The 20,323-nt window shown below is 37.3% G+C and overlaps 4 gene segments (V, D, J or C); 1 reads left to right on the top strand and 3 right to left on the bottom strand.

Moving 5' to 3' along the window:
- Positions 1 to 1,628: 1,628 nt before the first annotated feature.
- On the bottom strand, positions 1,629 to 3,014 carry LOC134644693 (Ig lambda-1 chain C region-like). The segment is given in 2 exon segments: positions 1,629 to 2,184; positions 2,972 to 3,014. A coding segment is annotated over 1 exon segment (312 nt).
- A 518-nt stretch (positions 3,015 to 3,532) lies between these two features.
- On the top strand, positions 3,533 to 4,011 carry LOC134644692 (immunoglobulin kappa variable 4-1-like). The segment is given in 2 exon segments: positions 3,533 to 3,584; positions 3,677 to 4,011. Coding segments are annotated over 2 exon segments (387 nt in total).
- Positions 4,012 to 5,658: 1,647 nt separating this feature from the next.
- LOC134644691 (Ig lambda-2 chain C region-like) lies at positions 5,659 to 7,246 on the bottom strand. The segment is given in 2 exon segments: positions 5,659 to 6,197; positions 7,157 to 7,246. A coding segment is annotated over 1 exon segment (312 nt).
- Positions 7,247 to 17,071: 9,825 nt separating this feature from the next.
- On the bottom strand, positions 17,072 to 18,733 carry LOC134644690 (Ig lambda chain C region-like). The segment is given in 2 exon segments: positions 17,072 to 17,394; positions 18,676 to 18,733. Coding segments are annotated over 2 exon segments (381 nt in total).
- Between the last annotated feature and the right edge of the window lie 1,590 nt (positions 18,734 to 20,323).

Genomic DNA, 20,323 nt, shown 5'->3' with positions numbered 1-20,323 from the left:
ACCCCACTAATATCATTAATCACTTCATACAGATTCATACGGAGTGTAAAGAACCTAAAGAGATCAAATTATTTTATCTTCACATGTAATCACCACAAATAAAACATTATATAATATACAATATAATATAACATTTATTATATCAAATATTACCACATACAATGAAGTGATATACATTTTTTCTTTTGCATTTCACACTATATTTTTGCACAGATTAGTTTCAAAATAGTTTTCAAAATAACAATCTTTTGGTGTACTGTGTATTTTTGTCAAAAATGTCAAATAAAGAAACAATAACAAATGTATTTCTTAAAGGAACACAAAAATCATTGTACTCATTTGAAAATCTCATAACTTTCAACGAATAATGCTCGTGTTCAATCAGCTCAGAGTTTTTTAACACTAAGATGCCAAAAATTTAACAGAGTTTCAATGATACTGGTATATGGTGATTCTGTCACATTTGACCTCTGAGCTCACTTTTATATTTCACATCTGCCTTTTCTATCCAATTTAACACCAAAAAGCATTATATCTTTTCAAAAAGCTTTGTAAAGAGAAACAGAATGAAATTCAAATATACTCTAGTCTAAAAAATTATAATAAGCTCAAGTTATTTATGTCCAATTATATACAAACAATTAACTTTGTATGCTTTGAATTCAAAGTAATAATAATAATAATCATAAATGCTATCCCCTTAATTGTAAATAGTTCCCAGAGAGTGAGCTGCCTTCTGCCTCTTGCCTTCTTATTTTTTTTTTGTGTCTGACACAAATTTTCCATCCTGATTTCACTCTGACAGTCTGTCTGTGACGGTTCTCAGTCATCCAGGTCATTGTAGTCTAGGAGCTTGGAAAAGGAGCTTAACAGTCAGTTCAGGCTGATGATGCAGGGGAATAATGTAGTATGGGAGTGCATGGAGACCCAGTGTTTACACAGAGAAAATATATGTTATATAATAAAAAAGTACTATTATTAAGAACTGTAATCAAAGTTAAAGATGTCCATAGCCAGGGAAAATTAAACAAGCAGAAACTGTTTGAAATATTAGAAAATGCTAAACTATAAAAATATGTTTTCAGCAGAGTTTTAAAAACAACTCACAGAGTCAGCCAAGCTCATTCAACTATTAGGTGCTACAATCTCAAAAAGTGTCAAAACAGAAACAGATCAGATGATGGTACAAAGTGGGTCCTATACAAACAGGACACCATGGAACTGCAAGGTTTTCATATGAGTAGAAGAATAATTGACTGACATTTCCAACGTTAATTGACTATTATATGTGATGCAGTTCTTTTATTTTGAAGTCAGTTAAAACAAAACGAAATCAACCAATCTTATTGTTAGAAATGAATCTCTTTAGAATAAAATTGTGCTTTAAAATTCAACTTTTTATGCAAATTCTTTCATTAGAATTGAGTAAATTTGCCTGCTTACATATTTGATTATGATTTCATAATGTCTCAGTGGTTTTTGTAAACATATTAAAACACGTGGGGTTATGTTTTCTAGTCCTTTCTGTCATTTTGTTGTAAACAGAATAACGAAATGTCTGAATACTGTCTTCCTTCTCACCATTTAAGAAAGACAAAAAAGTTTTATAATATTCTGGATAACTGCAAGCTTTATTGACGCAAACATGAATCATTAATATGACAAGTACAATCACAACCAGCTGCTGAGCTACACATGTCGCTCTTTAGCTTGTTGTTCTTGTCAACACTTTACATCAGTGTCGTTCTCTCACACACAAAGCTTTATTTCCTTCTACAAACAAAAACACATATAGATCAGAGAAGCAGGGTCTTTCTCCTGCTCCCCACACACTCGGCTCCTGTCCTGGGCTTCAGTAACTCCTCTAGCCTTCACACCAGCTCCTGCTCAGGGACTGGGACTGTGTGTGGCCATGATGGATGACCTTACAGGAGTAAAGCTCTCCCTTCAACCAGCTTTTCTGGCTCAGGGTCAGGGTGCTGCTGCTGCTGTAGCGATCACTCTTCTTCTCCTCTGAGCTGGTCAGGACCCCTTCTGTCACCTCTCTGCCGTCCACCTCCCATCTCACCTCGGCTCCCTCTGGAGAGTAGCCGGTCAACAGGGAGGCCAGTGTGGTCGTGCACCCAGAGAGATCCTCAGGGGAGGGTTGAAGCAGAGAGACTGAGGGTCTGACCATGGGGCCAGCTGGAAGGGAGAGCAGGGACACACAAGGAGCAGATTAACTTCTGCTGTAGGACAGAGAGCTGAACATGACACAGTTATGATACATGACAGAGATTAACAGCACCGTGGAAGAAATGGAAAAATAACAATGACAAGTAATGACAAAGTTGTAATTTCACATTTAAAGTTGGAATTTTCCCCTATGTCAAATATCTTTTTTTTTCTAAACTTGCCATAAAAGTAATTATATTGTACAGCATCTAGTTCCTACATTTATTTTCTCAACTGAAAAAATAAACCATCTGTACAGACTGCCATCTGTTTGTTTCTCTTCCATTTTACTACCTCAAAGTACTGAACCATAAACTCAGCGATAGAACCGTTAAATTGCATCTAAATAAAGATATTTTAAGACAAGAATGTGAAACCTTTTTATCCAGCTAACTGTTTGTACAAATAAATAAAATCAAAGATTCCTCGTGTTATTTTCAGTCTCAGATTTTGTGAAACAATATTTGTTCACAGATGAATACAAAAAACTTAATTAAAATAGATTTATTCAAAATATAATTCAAATTTTCAGTATTATATAAACATTCAATCATGAAACTGTATTATATATTCACACTTTCTGATACTAAGTTTTCAATAACAGCTACTATGACTAAACCCAATCATATACACATCATGTAAAATGTAAAAGACCCAGAATAAAATTTAACACACAATGTTTAAATACATTCTGATGACATATTTTAAATAGTAATAATATAATATTTTGTAGTAATGAGAAGATTTAGATACTTACAGTCAACGATGAGTTTGGTTCCTCCACCAAACGTGTACCACAGTGATACAAACTCATTAAGTGGCCGTACAAAAACCTCCCACACTCTGATCAAGCATCTGGAAATGATCTTTTTTCTCCCCAGTAACCTTCACAGTTTAGAAAATATTTATCATAAAAGTGTTTGTGTTCAAATGGCTTTCTTTCTTTCTTTTAAAAAAAACAACAAAAAAAACCCAATTTGGAATTGTTTTCATCATTTTTCTTGATTCAAAAAGTAAAATCTACACTTTCCAACCAACCTGCCATTGTAATCCAGATGTTAAAAAGAATCACTTTTCTGATGTATTTTCCAGTGTTTTGTTAGAGTCATAATCATGTCATAATAATTTATTTAGTTCTAAAAAGTATTGCTTCTCACATTGCTTTGCTGTTTGTTGAGAGCAGAGAAATGATTTCCATAGAGAGGAGGCTTTGCATCATCAGCTGATCCTCCAGAGAACTGAGAAGGTTTATAGTCCTGTCAGTTCAACACTGCAGGACTCACATCTGTCAGTCAACACAGCAGAAAGCACAACCACCATGACTCTCATCACCATCCTCATCTGGACGCTGACCTGCTGCTGTTTTACAGGTTCATTCACTCAGCAACATTTCCAACATGATGTGCTGCTTTTTCTCTCATTGATTTCTGCTGATAAATGAATGATTTGTTTTTGTCTGCAGGATGCAGCGGTCAGGTGACTGTGACTCAACCTCCAGTACTGACATCTACTCCTGGATCCACTGTCACTCTGACCTGTAGGACCAGCCAAGCTGTTTTCAGAGATTCTGTTGATGATGATTATATATTCTGGTATCAACAGAAATCTGGACAGGCTCCTAAGCTCCTAATAAAATGGGCAAAAACACTTGAGTCAGGAACACCATCTCGATTTAGTGGCAGTGGAAGCAGCTCTGACTTCTCTATGACCATCAGTGGAGTTCAGGCTGAAGATGCAGCAGTTTACTACTGTCAAAGTTACCATGTAATAAACAGTGCTCGGGTGTTCACACAGTGATTTGTAGTCATACAAAAACTTCCCTCATTCAGACTGCAGAGACACTGAGCTGTTACAGCAGGAACTGACTGCAGCTGCTAAAATGGAAGAGACTCTGACACAGACCACTGAACACAGGGCTGACAGTAACCTCACCAAGCACTAAATACCAAATTGAAAGTTGTTGTTGTTTTTTAAGGGGGCATTTTGAAATAAGGATTTTGAAATATCTGCTGTGACCAAGTCACTTTCTGTTAACATTAGCTGATTAAATTCAGATCAGAAGTTTTGATGTTTCTATAAACAGATGAATTACAAATGTTTACATTTATATTCCCATTAACCTTCTTGATCGTGTTGATCTCAGCTGGTATCTACAGAAACCTGGACAGCCTCCCAAACTGCTGTTTCACAAAATCAGCAGATTTGAATCTGATAGTCTGAGTCATTTCAGCAGCAGTGGATCTGAGGCTGAATTCTGACAATCAGCTGAGTTCAGGCTCCAGATGGAGGAGATTACTACTGTATGGGAGCGTATTCTGACCCAGCATGCACACACTGATATCAAGTCATGGAAAGTGAAGCAAATCTTTTTTTCTTTTCAGTTATTAACAATATTTAAAATGAAGTGGCACTGTTTAGGGTCTGTATCATTTGATATTGTGGTGGCAGATTTATTTTCTCATGTATTAATCACATATTTTAATCATATCACTTTAGTATAGCAAGATCACTCCTGTCACCAGTATGCATGCATGTGGAATGTTATCATAAGTGGGCCCCAGGTTTCATTGCACCTTCACAGAGGGTCCATTATAGATTTGAAGATCTCCAGACATCCTGGTCTTAGGGAGGTGACGGCTAAGCAGAAAACAATGTCATAATTCTCTCTGTGAGGAAGGAGGTTTAATGATGGAGCTGATGGTATAGCCCCCCCTGTGAGATGAGCTAACATGTAAGCGTTTGTGGAATGTCTTTGTCTGTCTCTGTGTATAAAGGTGGAAGGACGATGGCCAGGATTCAGAGATGATCCTACTGTTCTGGCTGCGATGTTTCTCTCCACATTGCAATGTGTTTATTGAACCATTTCAAAATGCTCACTGGGTGTGTTGCAAGTTAAAATTTCCATAACAATATTTACCTCACAACATCACTGTACATAATGAGGTAATATAAAAATAAAATGATTGTGTAGAGTAAACTGTATTAATCACATTGTTATAATGAGAAATAAAACATTTGGAATAATTGGGTAGAAGTTGCTGATTTACATATTTGATTATGAGCACACGAACTAAGATACATTCTACACTGACATTTTTGAGCTTTTATTTTCTAGATCTCTTCATGGTTTTGACTTCAAGTGAAACATTTATTTACTGAATCAAACTCAAGTTATTTATTTTTCCACAAGAGTAAAATTTGGAGATACTGTCATTGTGCTAAAAGATATAAATACATGACCACAAGCTTCTTTCAGCTTTTCCGTTAATTTCAAAAGATGAACACATATTTGATTTGTCCCAGATGTTCAGGCCAGATGCAGCCCTGCCATTTTCATCTCCTCCCATTCTTGATTTTTCATGTGTTAGGCAAACAGATTAATTTATAGTAAACATCACTGAAATTATAGAACAACTATATTTAAAAATAAGACAAAATACTTAATAATATGAATCACTGCAAGCTTTATTGGCAAAAATAGGAATCATAATTACGGCAGTTATTAGGCACACTCACATCCAGCTGCTACACATGTCACTATCTAAGTTGTTGTTATCAAATAATTTCATCAACAAACTTTCAAACTCATATTGATCAGAGCAGCAGGGATGTATCTCCTGCTTCCCCAACACTAAGCTCCTGTCTTGGACTTCAGCAGCCCCTCTAGCCCTCACACCGGTTCTTGCGGAAGGACTTGGACTGCCAGTAGTCATGATGGTTCACCCTGCAGGAGAACACCTCTGCGTTCATCCAGTTCTCTTGGCTCAGCATCAGGGTGCTGCTGCTGCTGCAGCGATTACTCTTCTCTTCTTCTAAGCTGTTCAGGACCCCCTCTGTCACCTCTGTGCCATCTACTTCCCATCTCACTTCAGCTCCCTGAGGAGAGTAGCCGGTCAGCAGGCAGGCCAGTGTGACTGGGCCTCCAGAGAGCTTCTCAGAGGAGGGTTGAAGCAGAGAGACTGAGGGTCTGACCATGGGGCCAGCTGGAGGGAAGATCACAGACACACAAGGAGCAGATAAACTTCTACTGTAGGACAGATAGCTGACACGAGACAGTTATGATACATGACAGAGATTAACAGGCCTGTGGATTAACTGTATGATGATACTGTGATAAAGCAGAGCACAGAAACTGAGAAATAGTAGGATATTAGGATTTAACAAAGTAAAAATAATTAGTGAATGTGCTGCTGTATTTGTTTTCTTGATGATAAAATTTAAGTGTGTACAGGAAATGTTAAAGTTTGTCATCTGTTTGTTTCACTTCCTTTTCATCACATCAGACTAACGAACTGTAAACTCAACCGTTAAAGTGCATCTGTACGAAAACTAATTCATTTAGTCAACAGCATAAATGTTATATCCAACATGGTGTCAAACATTTCAGTGAAATTCCTCATATCATATTTTCAGCAACACCTAAGTATTACACAGCTAAGATACATGACAGAGTTTAACAGCATTGTGGATTGCATGATACTGTGATCAGACTGAGGAGAGGAGGTAATAAATAGGAGAAAATAACACATTAATTAAATTGTGTTTTTACACTCAATTAAAATCTTGCTGACTGTTTGTATGAATAAATAAAATCATAGATTCCTTTTGCTATATTTTCAGTCTCAGATTTTGTGAAAAAAATAAATGCAAAAAAAACCCCTTGCTTAAAGCATATTAACTCATTATATTATTTCAAATTTCTCTACTATGTAAACTTGATATATAAACATGATATACTGTATACTTATATGATAATACTGCATTATACATTTAAAAACTTCTGATAGTTTTCTGAAGTTTTCAGTATCAGCCTCTATCACCAAACCCAATCACATCAATGTAAAACACCCAGAATAAAATCTTTTTAAAAAACATTCTGATGACATATTTAAAATAGTAATAGTATAATATTTTGTAGTAATGAAGAGATTTAGATACTTACAGTGAATGATGAGTTTGGTTCCTCCACCAAAAGTGTACCACAGTGATACAAACTCATTAAGTGGCCGTACAAAAACCTCCCACACTCTGATCAAGCATCTAACCCTTGAAAATGATCTTTTTTCTCCCCAGTAAACTTCACAGTTTACAAGGCAAAAGCATTTGCTACAAAATACATGTAACTACATACATTAAACAATTTATGATCATTTTCATCATTTTTCTTCTGCTGGTTGATCCAAGAAAGTAAAATATATACTTACCAACAACTGTGGCATTTTAATCCAGATGTTAAAAAACTGCTCTCATCTTTCCTGGACTATTTGTCTGTATTCTGTTAGAATCATAATTATATCATAATAATTCACTTAGATATCAAAAGTATTCCTTCTCACATTGTTTTCTTGTGTGTCCCTTGTTTCCTTCAGTGTGTTGAGAGCAGAGAAATCATTTCCATAGAGAGGAGGCTTTGCATCATCAGCTGATCCTCCAGAGAACTGAGAAGGTTTATAGTCCTGTCAGTTCAACACTGCAGGACTCACATCTGTCAGTCAACACAGCAGAAAGCACAACCACCATGACTCTCATCACCATCCTCATCTGGACGCTGACCTGCTGCTGTTTTACAGGTTCATTCACTCAGCAACATTTCAAACATGATGTGCTGCTTTTTCTCTCATTGATTTCTGCTGATAAATGAACGATTTGTTTTTGTCTGCAGGATGCAGCGGTCAGGTGACTGTGACTCAACCTCCAGTACTGACATCTACTCCTGGATCCACTGTCACTCTGACCTGTAAAACTAGTCAGCCTGTTTACATTTGTGGTGGTGTTGATTTATGTCTATTCTGGTATCAGCAAAAACCTGGACAGCCTTTGAAACTTCTGATAAAACATTTAAAAACACGACACTCAGGAACGCCATCTCGGTTTAGTGGCAGTGGAAGCAGCTCCGACTTCTTGTTGACCATCAGTGGAGTTCAGGCTGAAGATGCAGCAGTTTACTACTGTAAGAGTGTGCATAGTGGCCCAGTGTTCACACAGTGATTTGTAGTCATACAAAAACCTCCCTCAGTCAGACTGCAGAGACACTGAGCTGTTACAGCAGTAACTGACTCTAGCTGCGGAAAAAGAAGAAACTCTGACACAAACCAGTGAACACAGAGCTGACAGTAACCTCACTGAGCACTAAATACAACATTAAATTGAGATATAAATTTTTTGAGGGGGCATTTTTAAATGAGGATTTTTAAAATATCTGGTGTGACCAAGTCACCTTCTGTTTATATTACCTAATTATTCTCACAGCAAGAGTTTTGATATTTCTATAAAAAGGTGAATTACAAATGTTTATATTTATATTCCCATTAAGCTTCTTAATCGTGATGAAAAAGCATAAGAAAAAAAACCCTGTTTTTTTTTTAACACTCTATGTTGCCACCTGTATTTTAAATATAAAACATATTTAGTTCCTGATCATTGTAAGGCTATTAAATCTACAGGAATCCTTTGATTTCTACTAATTCATCTCAAAGACCAAAGATAACAATACTGATCACAAAAATGTTTTATTTGCAGTAATAATCATTCAACCACCACCTGAGCTACGTGTCACTCATTGACAGCGTGGGTAGTTAATTAAAGAACAGAAAAGGAGGAACACCCAGGAAAGCAGGCAGATGAGTGATTACAAATAGTCCTTACTGTACACACAACCTTCATATTACTCTCTGAGCAGTTGTTGTCACTGTTCCCTCAAACTTTAAAACCCATATTGATGAGAGGAGTACGCTAAAAAAAAAAATGTATCAGTAGAAACACAGGAAATGTCCTGGTAATTTTCTGTCAGGACATTTTCTGTTTATTATGGAAGTTGACAGACTTTTCTGTAAATGGTCAAAATGAAAATTGTGTAGATTTACAGGATACTCTCTGTACTATTTACGGACGTTTCCTTCAAGTATAAAAATGCAAAATTCCACTTATTCACAGTATATTTGGCATAATGTATACGTGGCAAATTTTGACAAAACATTTAACAATATTTAATAATAGCTGCACATTTAACAATACCCAGAGTAGTTTTAAGCTAGAATCACTGCCTTGTGTTGAAGTTGAAAGAAAATAAACTCATCTTTTCTTTGGATTTTCAGAGTAGTTCAGTTTGAAGTTCCATACAGGGACTTCAGCAGTCTGGGTGAACGTGTTGCTGTTTTGTTCCTCCATCTCAGCCATTTGAGCCCGGTCAGGATTTATTCAGAGTAAACAAGAGCAACGAAAATAAATTTTAAAAGGTCAGCTTTTTTGTTGCTCTTGTTTACTTTGAAGCTAAAAATAAAATGAACAAAGCTACAAAGTTTAATATTGAGAAAGTTTAGATGGAAAAAACCTTTAAAATAAATTGAATTTAACAGATTTGCATACTTAGAGAAGGTGATCAGGCTTTTTCTTCATCTCCTGAGACCAGCTGCACTGGATCATCACCAGCTTCTTTCTTCATCCTCTTCCACTCAGTGAAGTCTGTCCTTTTCTTGGCCATTCCTCTGCACTGGTAAACCAAAGTGTGTAATCACAGGGGAAGTAAGGAATATTTTTCTAGTGCAGGGTTTAGTGTTTCATTTGGTGATAGCTGTTGAGCAAATTTTCAAAATAATCTCCAAGGATCTAAATACTCAAGAAAGACAAATATTTCTGCTTTCTGTTTGCCTAAAAGCTTGAAATAGACATAACACTTTCTAATGTGTCAGCAGTAGCCCCATAACACATATAACAGCCCTATACACCAGCACTATGCTTATATTAGACTTTAATCACAATATATTTATAATTTAATCACATTAGCTCAACAGTGTCTCAAAAATAAGCCACATACTTAAAATGGCCTGCTCAAGTTAGATTGAAGAAATAGGGACAGGAAAAATGTGTCATGGACATAATGATACATGTGCTAAGGTGAAACTGACCTTTCAGTAATCTCACCACTAAATTAGAGACTAATGTTAACATCAGTCAGGAAGGTCTGAGGCTAAAAGTGGGATTAGTATAACGCTGCCTGAAACTCTACAGTCTAAATTATAATAAGTGAAATCTAAATGCATTTAATTTTTTAAATCTCCACTGCTTTACCATTTGTATGTCATTATTTTTTTCAAATTTATTTGGTGCAAGATTTTCAGCCACAATGGCCAAACTTCAACAAATGTCTACATCATATCAAACACCCAAAAGAAAATCATGTTTAATTACAGTCTGATGATATGTTTTGAATAATAAAAATACAACATGTTGCAGTAATAAGAAAATGTAGATACATACAAAGAATGATGAGTTCACTTCCATCCATTCACTTCATTCAGCACCCCCCACTTATCCTTTTCAGGGTTGCGGGGGTGGGGGTGGGGGGGTGCTGGAGCTTCTTGCTGTGAGGCAACAGTGCTAACCACTGTTCACTTCCTCCACCAAAATTGTAACACATCCCTCATTTATCTAACACATAGCTTACTTATTAGTAAAAATGAACTGTTTACAAGTTTAGTGTAAAACCTCTTTGCATTCATTTTTTTAGGTCATTTTCTTCATTTTTGTTGTAATGTTGTAATGAGCTGTATTTTACAAATCAATTAAAAAAAATCAGTTTCACTGTATGTTGCCACATTTATCATGAATATGAAACATTGATTTCCTCTTAAACATTGTCAAATTATTGAATCTACAGTTAGAAAAATTTGATTTCGACTAATTCATCTCAAAGACCAAACATAATTATAAGTTCATGATCTAAGTTGATGTAGCCAACACAGTGTTGTTTTTTCAAACTGATATTGATCAGAGAAGCAGGCAGCTTGCTTCACACTGAACTCCTGTGCTGGGCTTCCAGTACACCATCTGTCATCACTGGGGGAGCACAGAGTCCTGCTGGAGGTGAGAGCAGAGACAGCAAGGACGCTGTTAGTTCAGCTTAGAATAAACACTGGAAATTGTTTAAAGGTTTGTCCACCTCTCTCCAAAACTTTTAAATAAATAGTCTGAAAGAAAAAGTTTAACAAAAATGAAAAAATGAAAATTCCAAATGAAATTTGCATTTTTTCTTTTTTCTTCCAAGTGGTTTTGTAGAAGAGCAGATTTGAAGGTATAAAATGTCTCTAATGTACTTCTGTTCATCTTTAAACTAAAGTGCAGCATTGCTGAGTCCACAGAGAGCTGCTAGGAGGAGGAGAGAACAGAGACACATGAGGGGCCTGTTGTGTCAGTTCAGAGTGAAACAAGTCAAACATTTGCCCATAACCACAGCAAGATTGAAAGTTCATTCATTTTCAGATTGTTGTTTATCCTGCAATCACATGACTGACTATCATTATTGTCAACCAATCGTATGAAAATTTTCTGTGGTAGGTTAAAGGATGCTGAGGCTACATATGTTTATTTTTCTCTTGTCTACTTAACACAAGTTTGTTAATCCACTATCTTCTCTAAGTCTAATAAATTAATAACATTTGATAAATAAATAATTACTTTTTTATTCCTTACTACTCCTTATATTTTAAGTTTTTTCATGGATTCACACAGAAAATTTCATCTGAATGATGTTTCCAATAACTGTTATGTTGGGTTTCCTGAGTTGGGGTGAGAGTTTGAAGATGCTTGAGATTATCACTGTTTGTGTTGGCATGATGGTGGAGTGTTCACACAGCAATTTAGCAGAGAAATAATTTCCATAGAGAGGAGGCTTTGCATCATCAGCTGATCCTCCAGAGAACTGAGAAGGTTTATAGTCCTGTGAGTTCAACACTGCAGGACTCACATCTGTCAGTCAACACAGCAGAAAGCACAACCACAGAAATCATTAACATCCTCAATTGTCACGGAAAAGAGGGACCCAGGCGCGGTTCTTCTTCACAAAAACACAGTGCGTTTATTTACAGTGAAACAGGCAGGCAAGTCCAACAATTCCCTCAAAAGTGCAATATTCCAATCGTGCTCGTCCCTTGCTCCCAGTGCGTTCCGTGCTGTAACTCCCTTAGTGTGTGTGCTCCCCAACTCGCTTCTCCGCTCGCTCCTCCTGGAGGAAGAAGGAAAGACCACCGTTAGCCACACGCTAGCCGAATAATAAGCACACACTGCTCGCACGGACTATACCAGTTCGGAGTAATAATCCCACGTCGACTGTCGCCGCGAGTCCAGGTTAAATACCTCTCTAGCCGGGAGGGACAATTACCAACAGCTGGTCAGGTAATCAGCTGCAGGTGGGCCGGTAACAGTGAAGAGGGACTCCCAATGACGACAGTCGCCAGGACACGCCTCTCCCACGGCGTGCACTTCTGTAAACAGCCCGAGGACCGGGGAGAGAGAGAGGGAGAAGCAAACACGCACAAAAAACAAAAACACAAGCAAGGTCGTCCGGAAAGGACCGTCCGACCGTGACATCAATTGAACTCTGAGCTGGCATACAATGGAAAGATTTCAGTTCAGTTGTATTTATATACTGCCAAATTACGACAACGGTCATCTCATGGTGCTCTGTTATTGTACAGTAAAGGCCTTATAGTAATAAAGAGAAAACCCAAACAATTAGATGACCCCTAAGCAAGCACTTGGGAACTGTGAGAAGGACAAACACCTTTTCAACAGGAAGAAATTAGCAGAAACAAGCTCAGGAAAGGACAGCCAGTTGATGCGACCAGTTGTCTCCTGCCACCTGTAGGGCCACTCAGTTTGGATACATTAATATAGTTTTGGATTGGAATACTTTTGAGATGGATGACCCTGCAGGAGTACACATGTCCTGTCAAAATGCTCTCCCAACTTAGCCTCAGGGTGCTGCTGTACTATTTGCTCTTCCTCTCATCTGATTGGGTTAGTGCATCCTATGTCACATGTGGATAGGGTACTGCTGAAGGTGAGAGAAGAGATAAATGAGGACCCTGTTAATTCAGCTTAGAATAAACATGGGAGATGGATTAAAATTTTGCTCAACTCTTTCAAAAACTAAATAAATCCAACCACAGGAAGCTTGTTAATTACTAATGGTTATTAATGAGAATTGCCAAAGATCATCTCAGATATCCACTAAAGCATACAGCCTATACTGTAGCTTGCCAGGATATCCATGCAGCTCAGAAAGATGTACTAAACCTGTCAGTGTAATCACACTGCGTCCAGCTAAAGATAAGTGTCAAATAAAAACAGAGATTTCAGGAAAATGTTTAACATTAACAAAGATGTTCGCTAAATATGCAATTTTTTTTCCACAGTGTCAAAACCTCCATTGTATACAAAGGAATGGAAGGGAAATGAAAAGTGACCTCACAGTTGTTAACATGAATGTAACACAATGTTAAAGTGAAAGCAGTGACCTGTTTATTTATTTTGGTGTTAAGTTTTGGCAGACATCATCTATTTATATAGATTTATATAAGTTCAGATACTTGAGAGTAAATGTCTTGTTGCTGTAGTTATATTCTTGATAGATTTGGGTACTTATAATTACTGATGAGTTTGGTTCCTCCACAAAAAGTCCACCACAGTGATTCAAAGTCATTAAGTGGCCGAACAAACACCTGCTGGACTCTGAACAAGCATCTAAACACTTTTTTCAAGTAAAGCAAACATTTTACAACCTCTGTGTTGAAAAAACTGTTTACCACCAAATCATTTTTATCCTTTTGAAAATGTTTCTGTAATATTTCTTAATTGGTTATGTTATAAAAATGACTTTAAATCCCGTTAAAAATGCAAAATCATGGGTTAAAAATGAAAACAAGAGAACTAAGAACGTACTGATTTTTGTTGACACAAAAACAGAAACTGCATATGTGCCAACCAAAGTGCCATTTTAATTCAGATCAAAAAACAAATAGTGATTTATTTTCCATTGTTCATTTAGGATCTTAAAAAATGTGATAATAATAATGAATAATGAAAAAATAATTCATGTAAATCCAAATAATATTGTCCCTTGTTTCCTTCAGTGTGTTGAGAGCAGAAAAATAGTTTGTAGTCCTGAAGATGGAGAAGTTTACTCCTGCAGAGCAACTGGGACTGTCTGTGGTCATGATGGTTGAACCTCCAACCACTTTCCCAGATTAGCCTCAGAGTTCTGCTGCTACTGTAGCAGCTGCTCTTCTCCTCTGTACTCGTCAGGACTTGCATTGTCACATCTGGGGATCCCAGGCCCTGCTGGAGAGGAGAGCTTAGTCTGGATGCTGACCTGATGCCTGTAATTATTAGCCTTTTTCAAGCTCTTCTCCACAGGACGCCTGTCTTTTTCAGGGACAATCTTCATCCACAAATTCATAAAGTCCTTGTGAAGGGCCAGTTTCTTGATGATTGTTTGCCCATGGTACCTGTGGAAGATTACAGTTCTCATTCATTTTCATTAATTGTGTAAACGTTCAGAAAATAAAACAAGACTCACACATTAATGCACTTCCAAACCCTTTTAAAAGTACCCACCTGGCTTCAGGTGCAGCATCCCCTGCCATTCTAGAGGCAGCAATTAGAAAGAGTTCAGTGAAGCTTCCTGCTTTCAGGATGACGGCTGCTCCAAGTTTGTCAGCCAGCTGGTGCAGGTGTTGAGCCGTGCTATTCCTCACTGCCACACAGCGATGGCTGAGAAAGGACAATATTAGACACACAACTCAGTGAACATGATCTCTCTTTCATGTCTTCTGATAAAATCACTACAGCCTCTTCTCTCCTCTTACTTCAGTCCTGTGTTAAACAGAGCGCTCAGAATCCATCCATGGCTGCAATTTTCCACCATGGCATCAAGCGCCAGATTGACCTCCTGATGAATAAAGTTGTTGTTGGTCTGTGCAAGCTTCAGCAATAGAGCTCGGCCTGTTGTTTCAACTTCTGGGTCCATTGTTTTCTGGAGCTGAATGTAGAGCTCATCGATGTATGTATGGCCTCACAGGCTACTGCTGAGCGTTGGTTTTTCACCTAAAATGTGAGTGATGATCATCAGTAGAGGCTGTAGTATGCACGTGAAGGGAAAGTAACTGCATGAAACACATATAAGAAACATAAAGTGTGCAATACCTCCTCAATGAGGACCAGACACACTTCATGCAGTTTAGTCTTCAGGATGTCCGAGTGGTGCTTTGCCAGAGACTGAACAGTTTGCAACCCCTGTCTTTTCTTTATCCTGTATTTACACGACACAACATTGAACATGACTTCAGGAACACCACAAACAACACAGCCACATTATGCAGCACTGTTTCTGTGCAGTATTTAATGTCTCCTTGCTACATTTCTTACCAGTCGTCTGAAGACAGCAGACTAAAGCTGTGGGACAGGCTCTCTACAGGTGTAGCTAGAGGCGGGAGTTTGACCCTGCCCTCTCTTGGATTATTCTGACTGCACTGACTGTCTGCTTTCTTGTCTGATAATCAACGAGGTTAGTAAAAAGAAACTGTAATTTCTTCTAATTCAAAGCATTGTACATGATGCAGTGATTAATTGTTCATAAAAAATTTTTTAACAAATCCCTTAATTTAAAGTTTGAGTTCTCAGCATCTTCTACAGTTACTGAGGAAAACCACTTACTGTCTATAGGGACGACTTTTGCACGGTGCAGCAACGTCCCAAGCCGAGGTCCTCGTTTATGTGCTTTGGGAACTGTTGAAGGTTTTGCAGTCAAAGGCTTTACTGCAGTAAAGGTTTTGGTTGTTACTGTGTGTCCAGGTGAGGTTATAATTCCATCCTGGAAATGCTGCAGTTTTTCCAAAATAGGTCCAAGTCTGTCTTTTGCTGTCAAGACTCTTATTCCACGAATGACCTTCGTGTCTGTTTAGACCAAAAAAAGAGTAAATAACTTCAAATTGACATCTTAGTCAAAAAACAACAATAAACATTTTTGATCCTTGTTCACATTAGAAAATTAATGGATAACAAGAATATTTATAATTTAGCATTAAAATAGATAATCTACAGTGTAAAATTTTAAAATCTAGATTAACAGCAGGTGTAACCACTAAAGAAAACCATCTCCACTCATCTGATTTGCTCCTGCTCCTGAATGTTTGGCAGAGAAAACAGGCAATTGAGACGGAACGAGCTGCTCGAGGAGGTGTAGTGACCAATGTCATCTCATCTCGAATTAAAAGAATGGCCCTCAGATCATTAGGTGTGTGAGTGCCTCCAGAGCTAAGGCTAGACAGGGAAGCTGCTGGGCTCCTGTCTGTCATTTGGTCTTCCTCACATGAACGTACGGCCAGCTGACCGCCACAAAGCAACTCCATCCAAAAGGAGTCCTCATCCAAACTTTTAAGACTTTTAACATTTCTTTTGAGGTCCTCCTTATCCAATCTCGAAATCGATGGACAAAGTTTTGTGATTCCTTTTCAGGCATGACTTTGACAAAAAAGTGACCAAATTGTTTAGAAAAAGGAAGTTCATGTGAGTGCTAAACAATGTTTTTTCAGTGTGTGAGTGAGCGTGCTGGACTGTGATGAGAATAACTGATCCACTAACACAAGAATCATCATCCACAAAAACACTGAATAAAAAAAAACTGAAGAAGTATAAAACTGTGTTTATAGTGATTCAACCTTTATATTTATCATTAAATATGAGCAAAAGTTCATGAGCAATGACAGAAAGTGCAATGACAGAAACTGATGTTTATGTATTTCTATATTTTGTAAATTGCATTTTTTTTTAATAAAAGTTATACATTCTCATGCATAAAGAATAAAACGATAAAACATTAGTGATTTTTCATGAATTTGTATTTTATTTTGTGATATAGATTTGTTTTTTTACAGCATTGTTTTAAAGCACAACATGGATACGCAGATGAAATCTGCATGCGCATTAATAGAGAGTCAAATGTTTGCAGGAAAATCAGAACAGAGGAAACATGTAGCTTCATCAAACACATCATATGCAAACAGGAAGTGTTGCTGAAGCTCTACTCTGAGCAGTGGTCAGGGTCCAGGGTTTGAGTGACGGGGCTCTGTCCACTCAGACTGGCCTCACAGCTCACTGAGCCCGCCTTCCTCCACTGGTCTGCAGAGAGGCTCAGGGTGCTGCTCCAGCTGTAGCGGCCGTCTGTCCCCAAGACCTCCAGGCTGGTTGACACCCCCGAGGATGTGCTGGTGCTCCCCACCTTCCAGCCCAGCTTCCAGTTTGAGGGGAAGCCCCTGGTGGCCAAACACACCACAGTGGCACTACTCTGTTTGTCTTCCTCTTTGGATGGAGGGAGGACAGTGAGGGTGGGTCTCACCACACCCACTGGAGGAGAGAGAGGGGAGAAGAGCAACATAAGAATGAAAGCAGGAAAGAAATACCTACATGGTGTTTAATCATTGATTATTGATGAATGTTATTGTTTGTCTAATGCTTTACAGTCAATATCTGATCTATTTGATAATTTTCAATGTTACACTCACAGAGTTGAAACACTCATGTACAGTTTAAACTTTGTCATCTGCTTCTTTCACTTCCTTTAAACTACAAGTACAATCAATCATCCATGAACTCAAAGCTGGTCTGTGTTTACTGACACTGTCTGAAAAAAGTTATTTTCAAAACAGAAAAAATAAATAAATACAAACACTATATTTGACAATTAGAGCATGAAAATAACCAAACCTTACTCTGAAATATCTTAACTGGAAAATACTAAAAAGAAGTTAATTAACATTAAAGAGAACTTTAAATATGAAAAGGGAACAAAAGATTTTTTTTTCCTGAACTGTGAATGAGTTCTGATCTTAGGGAAGTTAATTTGCAGACTGTGAGATCAACTTCGTTTTATAAACAACAAAATGATCAACAACAACCACCGAACTTGATCAAATATTGTCGAAATTGTATAAAATGTTTTGTAAATGCTCGTAGTTGTGGAAAGTAAACATTTCTGGTACTTAAAGTCAACGATGAGTTTGGTTCCTCCACCAAAAGTCCTCTGCAGTGATACAAACTCATTAAGTGGTCGTACAAAAACCTCCTGCACTCTGAACAAGCAGCTAAACACTGAAAACAACTCAGATTTTTTTTTTTTATTAAATGACTGAAATAAGTATTTTCTATTATTCTACTGTTTTCAAATCATGTGGTTTAGTTTCACATTTCTACAACTGGAAAATACACAAATGCAAGCCCTGATTTAAAAAGTCTTTTCTTATGAGTTTTTGGTCAAATAAAATATAGGTAATTGTGTTTGATTTCATATCATAAAATATTTCATTAATTAATTAATTAATTAATACTAATACTAAATTATGCCACATAAATTAATATAAAGTAAAGTTTGTAAGTAAGGAAGGTGCAGAGCAAAAAAAAAGCATTTGTGAGAACCAGAATGGACAAAACCTTCACCTCCTTTTCTATTGCTGTACTTTCATTAAGAACATTTTAGTGTATTTCTCATGTTTGTGTGTCCCTCGTTTCCTTCACTGTGTTGAGAGCAGAGAAATCATTTCCATATAGAGGAGGCTTTGCATCATCAGCTGATCCTCCAGAGAACTGAGAAGGTTTATAGTCCTGTCAGTTCAACACTGCAGGACTCACATCTGTCAGTCAACACAGCAGAAAGCACAACCACCATGACTCTCATCACCATCCTCATCTGGACGCTGACCTGCTGCTGTTTTACAGGTTCATTCACTCAGCAACATTTACAACATGATGTGCTGCTTTTTCTCTCATTGATTTCTGCTGATAAATGAATGATTTGTTTTTGTCTGCAGGATGCAGCGGTCAGGTGACTGTGACTCAACCTCCAGTACTGACATCTACTCCTGGATCCACTGTCACTCTGACCTGTAGGACTAGTCGAGCTGTTCAGAGTTGGTCTGATGGTGACGCCATGTTCTGGTATCAACAAAAATCTGGACAGGCTCCAAAGCTCCTAATAAGATTAGCAAAAAAGCTTGAGTCAGGAACTCCATCTCGATTTAGTGGCAGTGGAAGCAGCTCTGACTTCTCTATGACCATCAGTGGAGTTCAGGCTGAAGATGCTGCAGTTTACTACTGTCAGAGTTACCACTACATAAATAGTGCTCATGTGTTCACACAGTGATTTGTAGTCGTACAAAAACCTCCCTCAGTCAGACTGCAGAGACACTGAGCTGTTACAGCAGCAACTGACTGCAGCTGCTGAAAAAAAGACACTGACACAGACCATTGAACACAGAGCTGACAGTAACCTCACCAAGCACTAAATACAGATTTACATTTGTATGTAAGATGTATTTTGGGGAGCATTTTTATTTGTTATTTTAGTTTTAGTTTTTCAGCATCCTATTTAAACAACACAAGTGACAAAGAAAAAACAAAGTTTTTCAGATCATTAAGAGCTTTTACAGGACACTTTGGCATGTTTCTGCTTTTCTTTTGCATGAGAAAGCAGAAAAAAAAGCTGCTTGCTTTCATGGAAAAAAATGTTTTTTTGTTGTTTTTTTTCTAAATAAAGCTGAATGAGAAAAGGATCAGCTTACACCTTATATGTACCTGTTCACAACAACAGATGTGTGTTTGCCTGTATTTCAAATCAGTTCCATGTCTCTCTCTTATAATGTCTCTGGTGTAATGCAGGACCGAACCTAGTGGTGACCAAATTTAGCACAAACTGTCCTACAACAGGCCAAGAGAATTCATCAGTGTGAACTGAAACACAACACTGCAAACTATCCAATATCCCATTGAAAAACTAATTGAAAAATAATAATAATAAAATTATAATATAATTAGAAACCTGCATATAAGCTTCACATTCCTAGTTACTCAAATGAAGCTTGTTAAACAGCCTTTGCTTTAATTTTTTTTTATCTCATCTTCAAACTAATTCTGTGTCAAATGACACAGAATTAGTTTGTGTTACATATATCAATCTGGCTGAAACTCTGAATTTGCCTGAATTTGAAATGAGCTGCAATTTCACAAAAATGTACTCTGATTACACTCAATGTACTTCTAAAGTGAGAACCTAGATTTGATTACTCATTAATTGAGCTGCTGGTTGTGATGGAAACTTTCTTAAAAATGTTTTAATGCAACATAAAACATTCAGAGTAATTAGGTATTTCTAATTGTCTGGATCTCTTGGTAGTTTTAATTTAAACTGAAGAATTAATTTGCTGAATCAAACTCATATTATTATTTTTTCATAAAGAGTAAGATTTGGAGATACATGAATTGATTTTTCATGTGTTAGGCA

The sequence above is a fragment of the Pelmatolapia mariae genome, linkage group LG16_19, assembly GCF_036321145.2.
Source record: "Pelmatolapia mariae isolate MD_Pm_ZW linkage group LG16_19, Pm_UMD_F_2, whole genome shotgun sequence".
Lineage (NCBI taxonomy): Eukaryota > Metazoa > Chordata > Actinopteri > Cichliformes > Cichlidae > Pelmatolapia > Pelmatolapia mariae.
The sequence above is the reverse complement of the archived record's forward strand: the minus strand, read 5'-3'. Positions and strand labels throughout refer to the sequence as shown.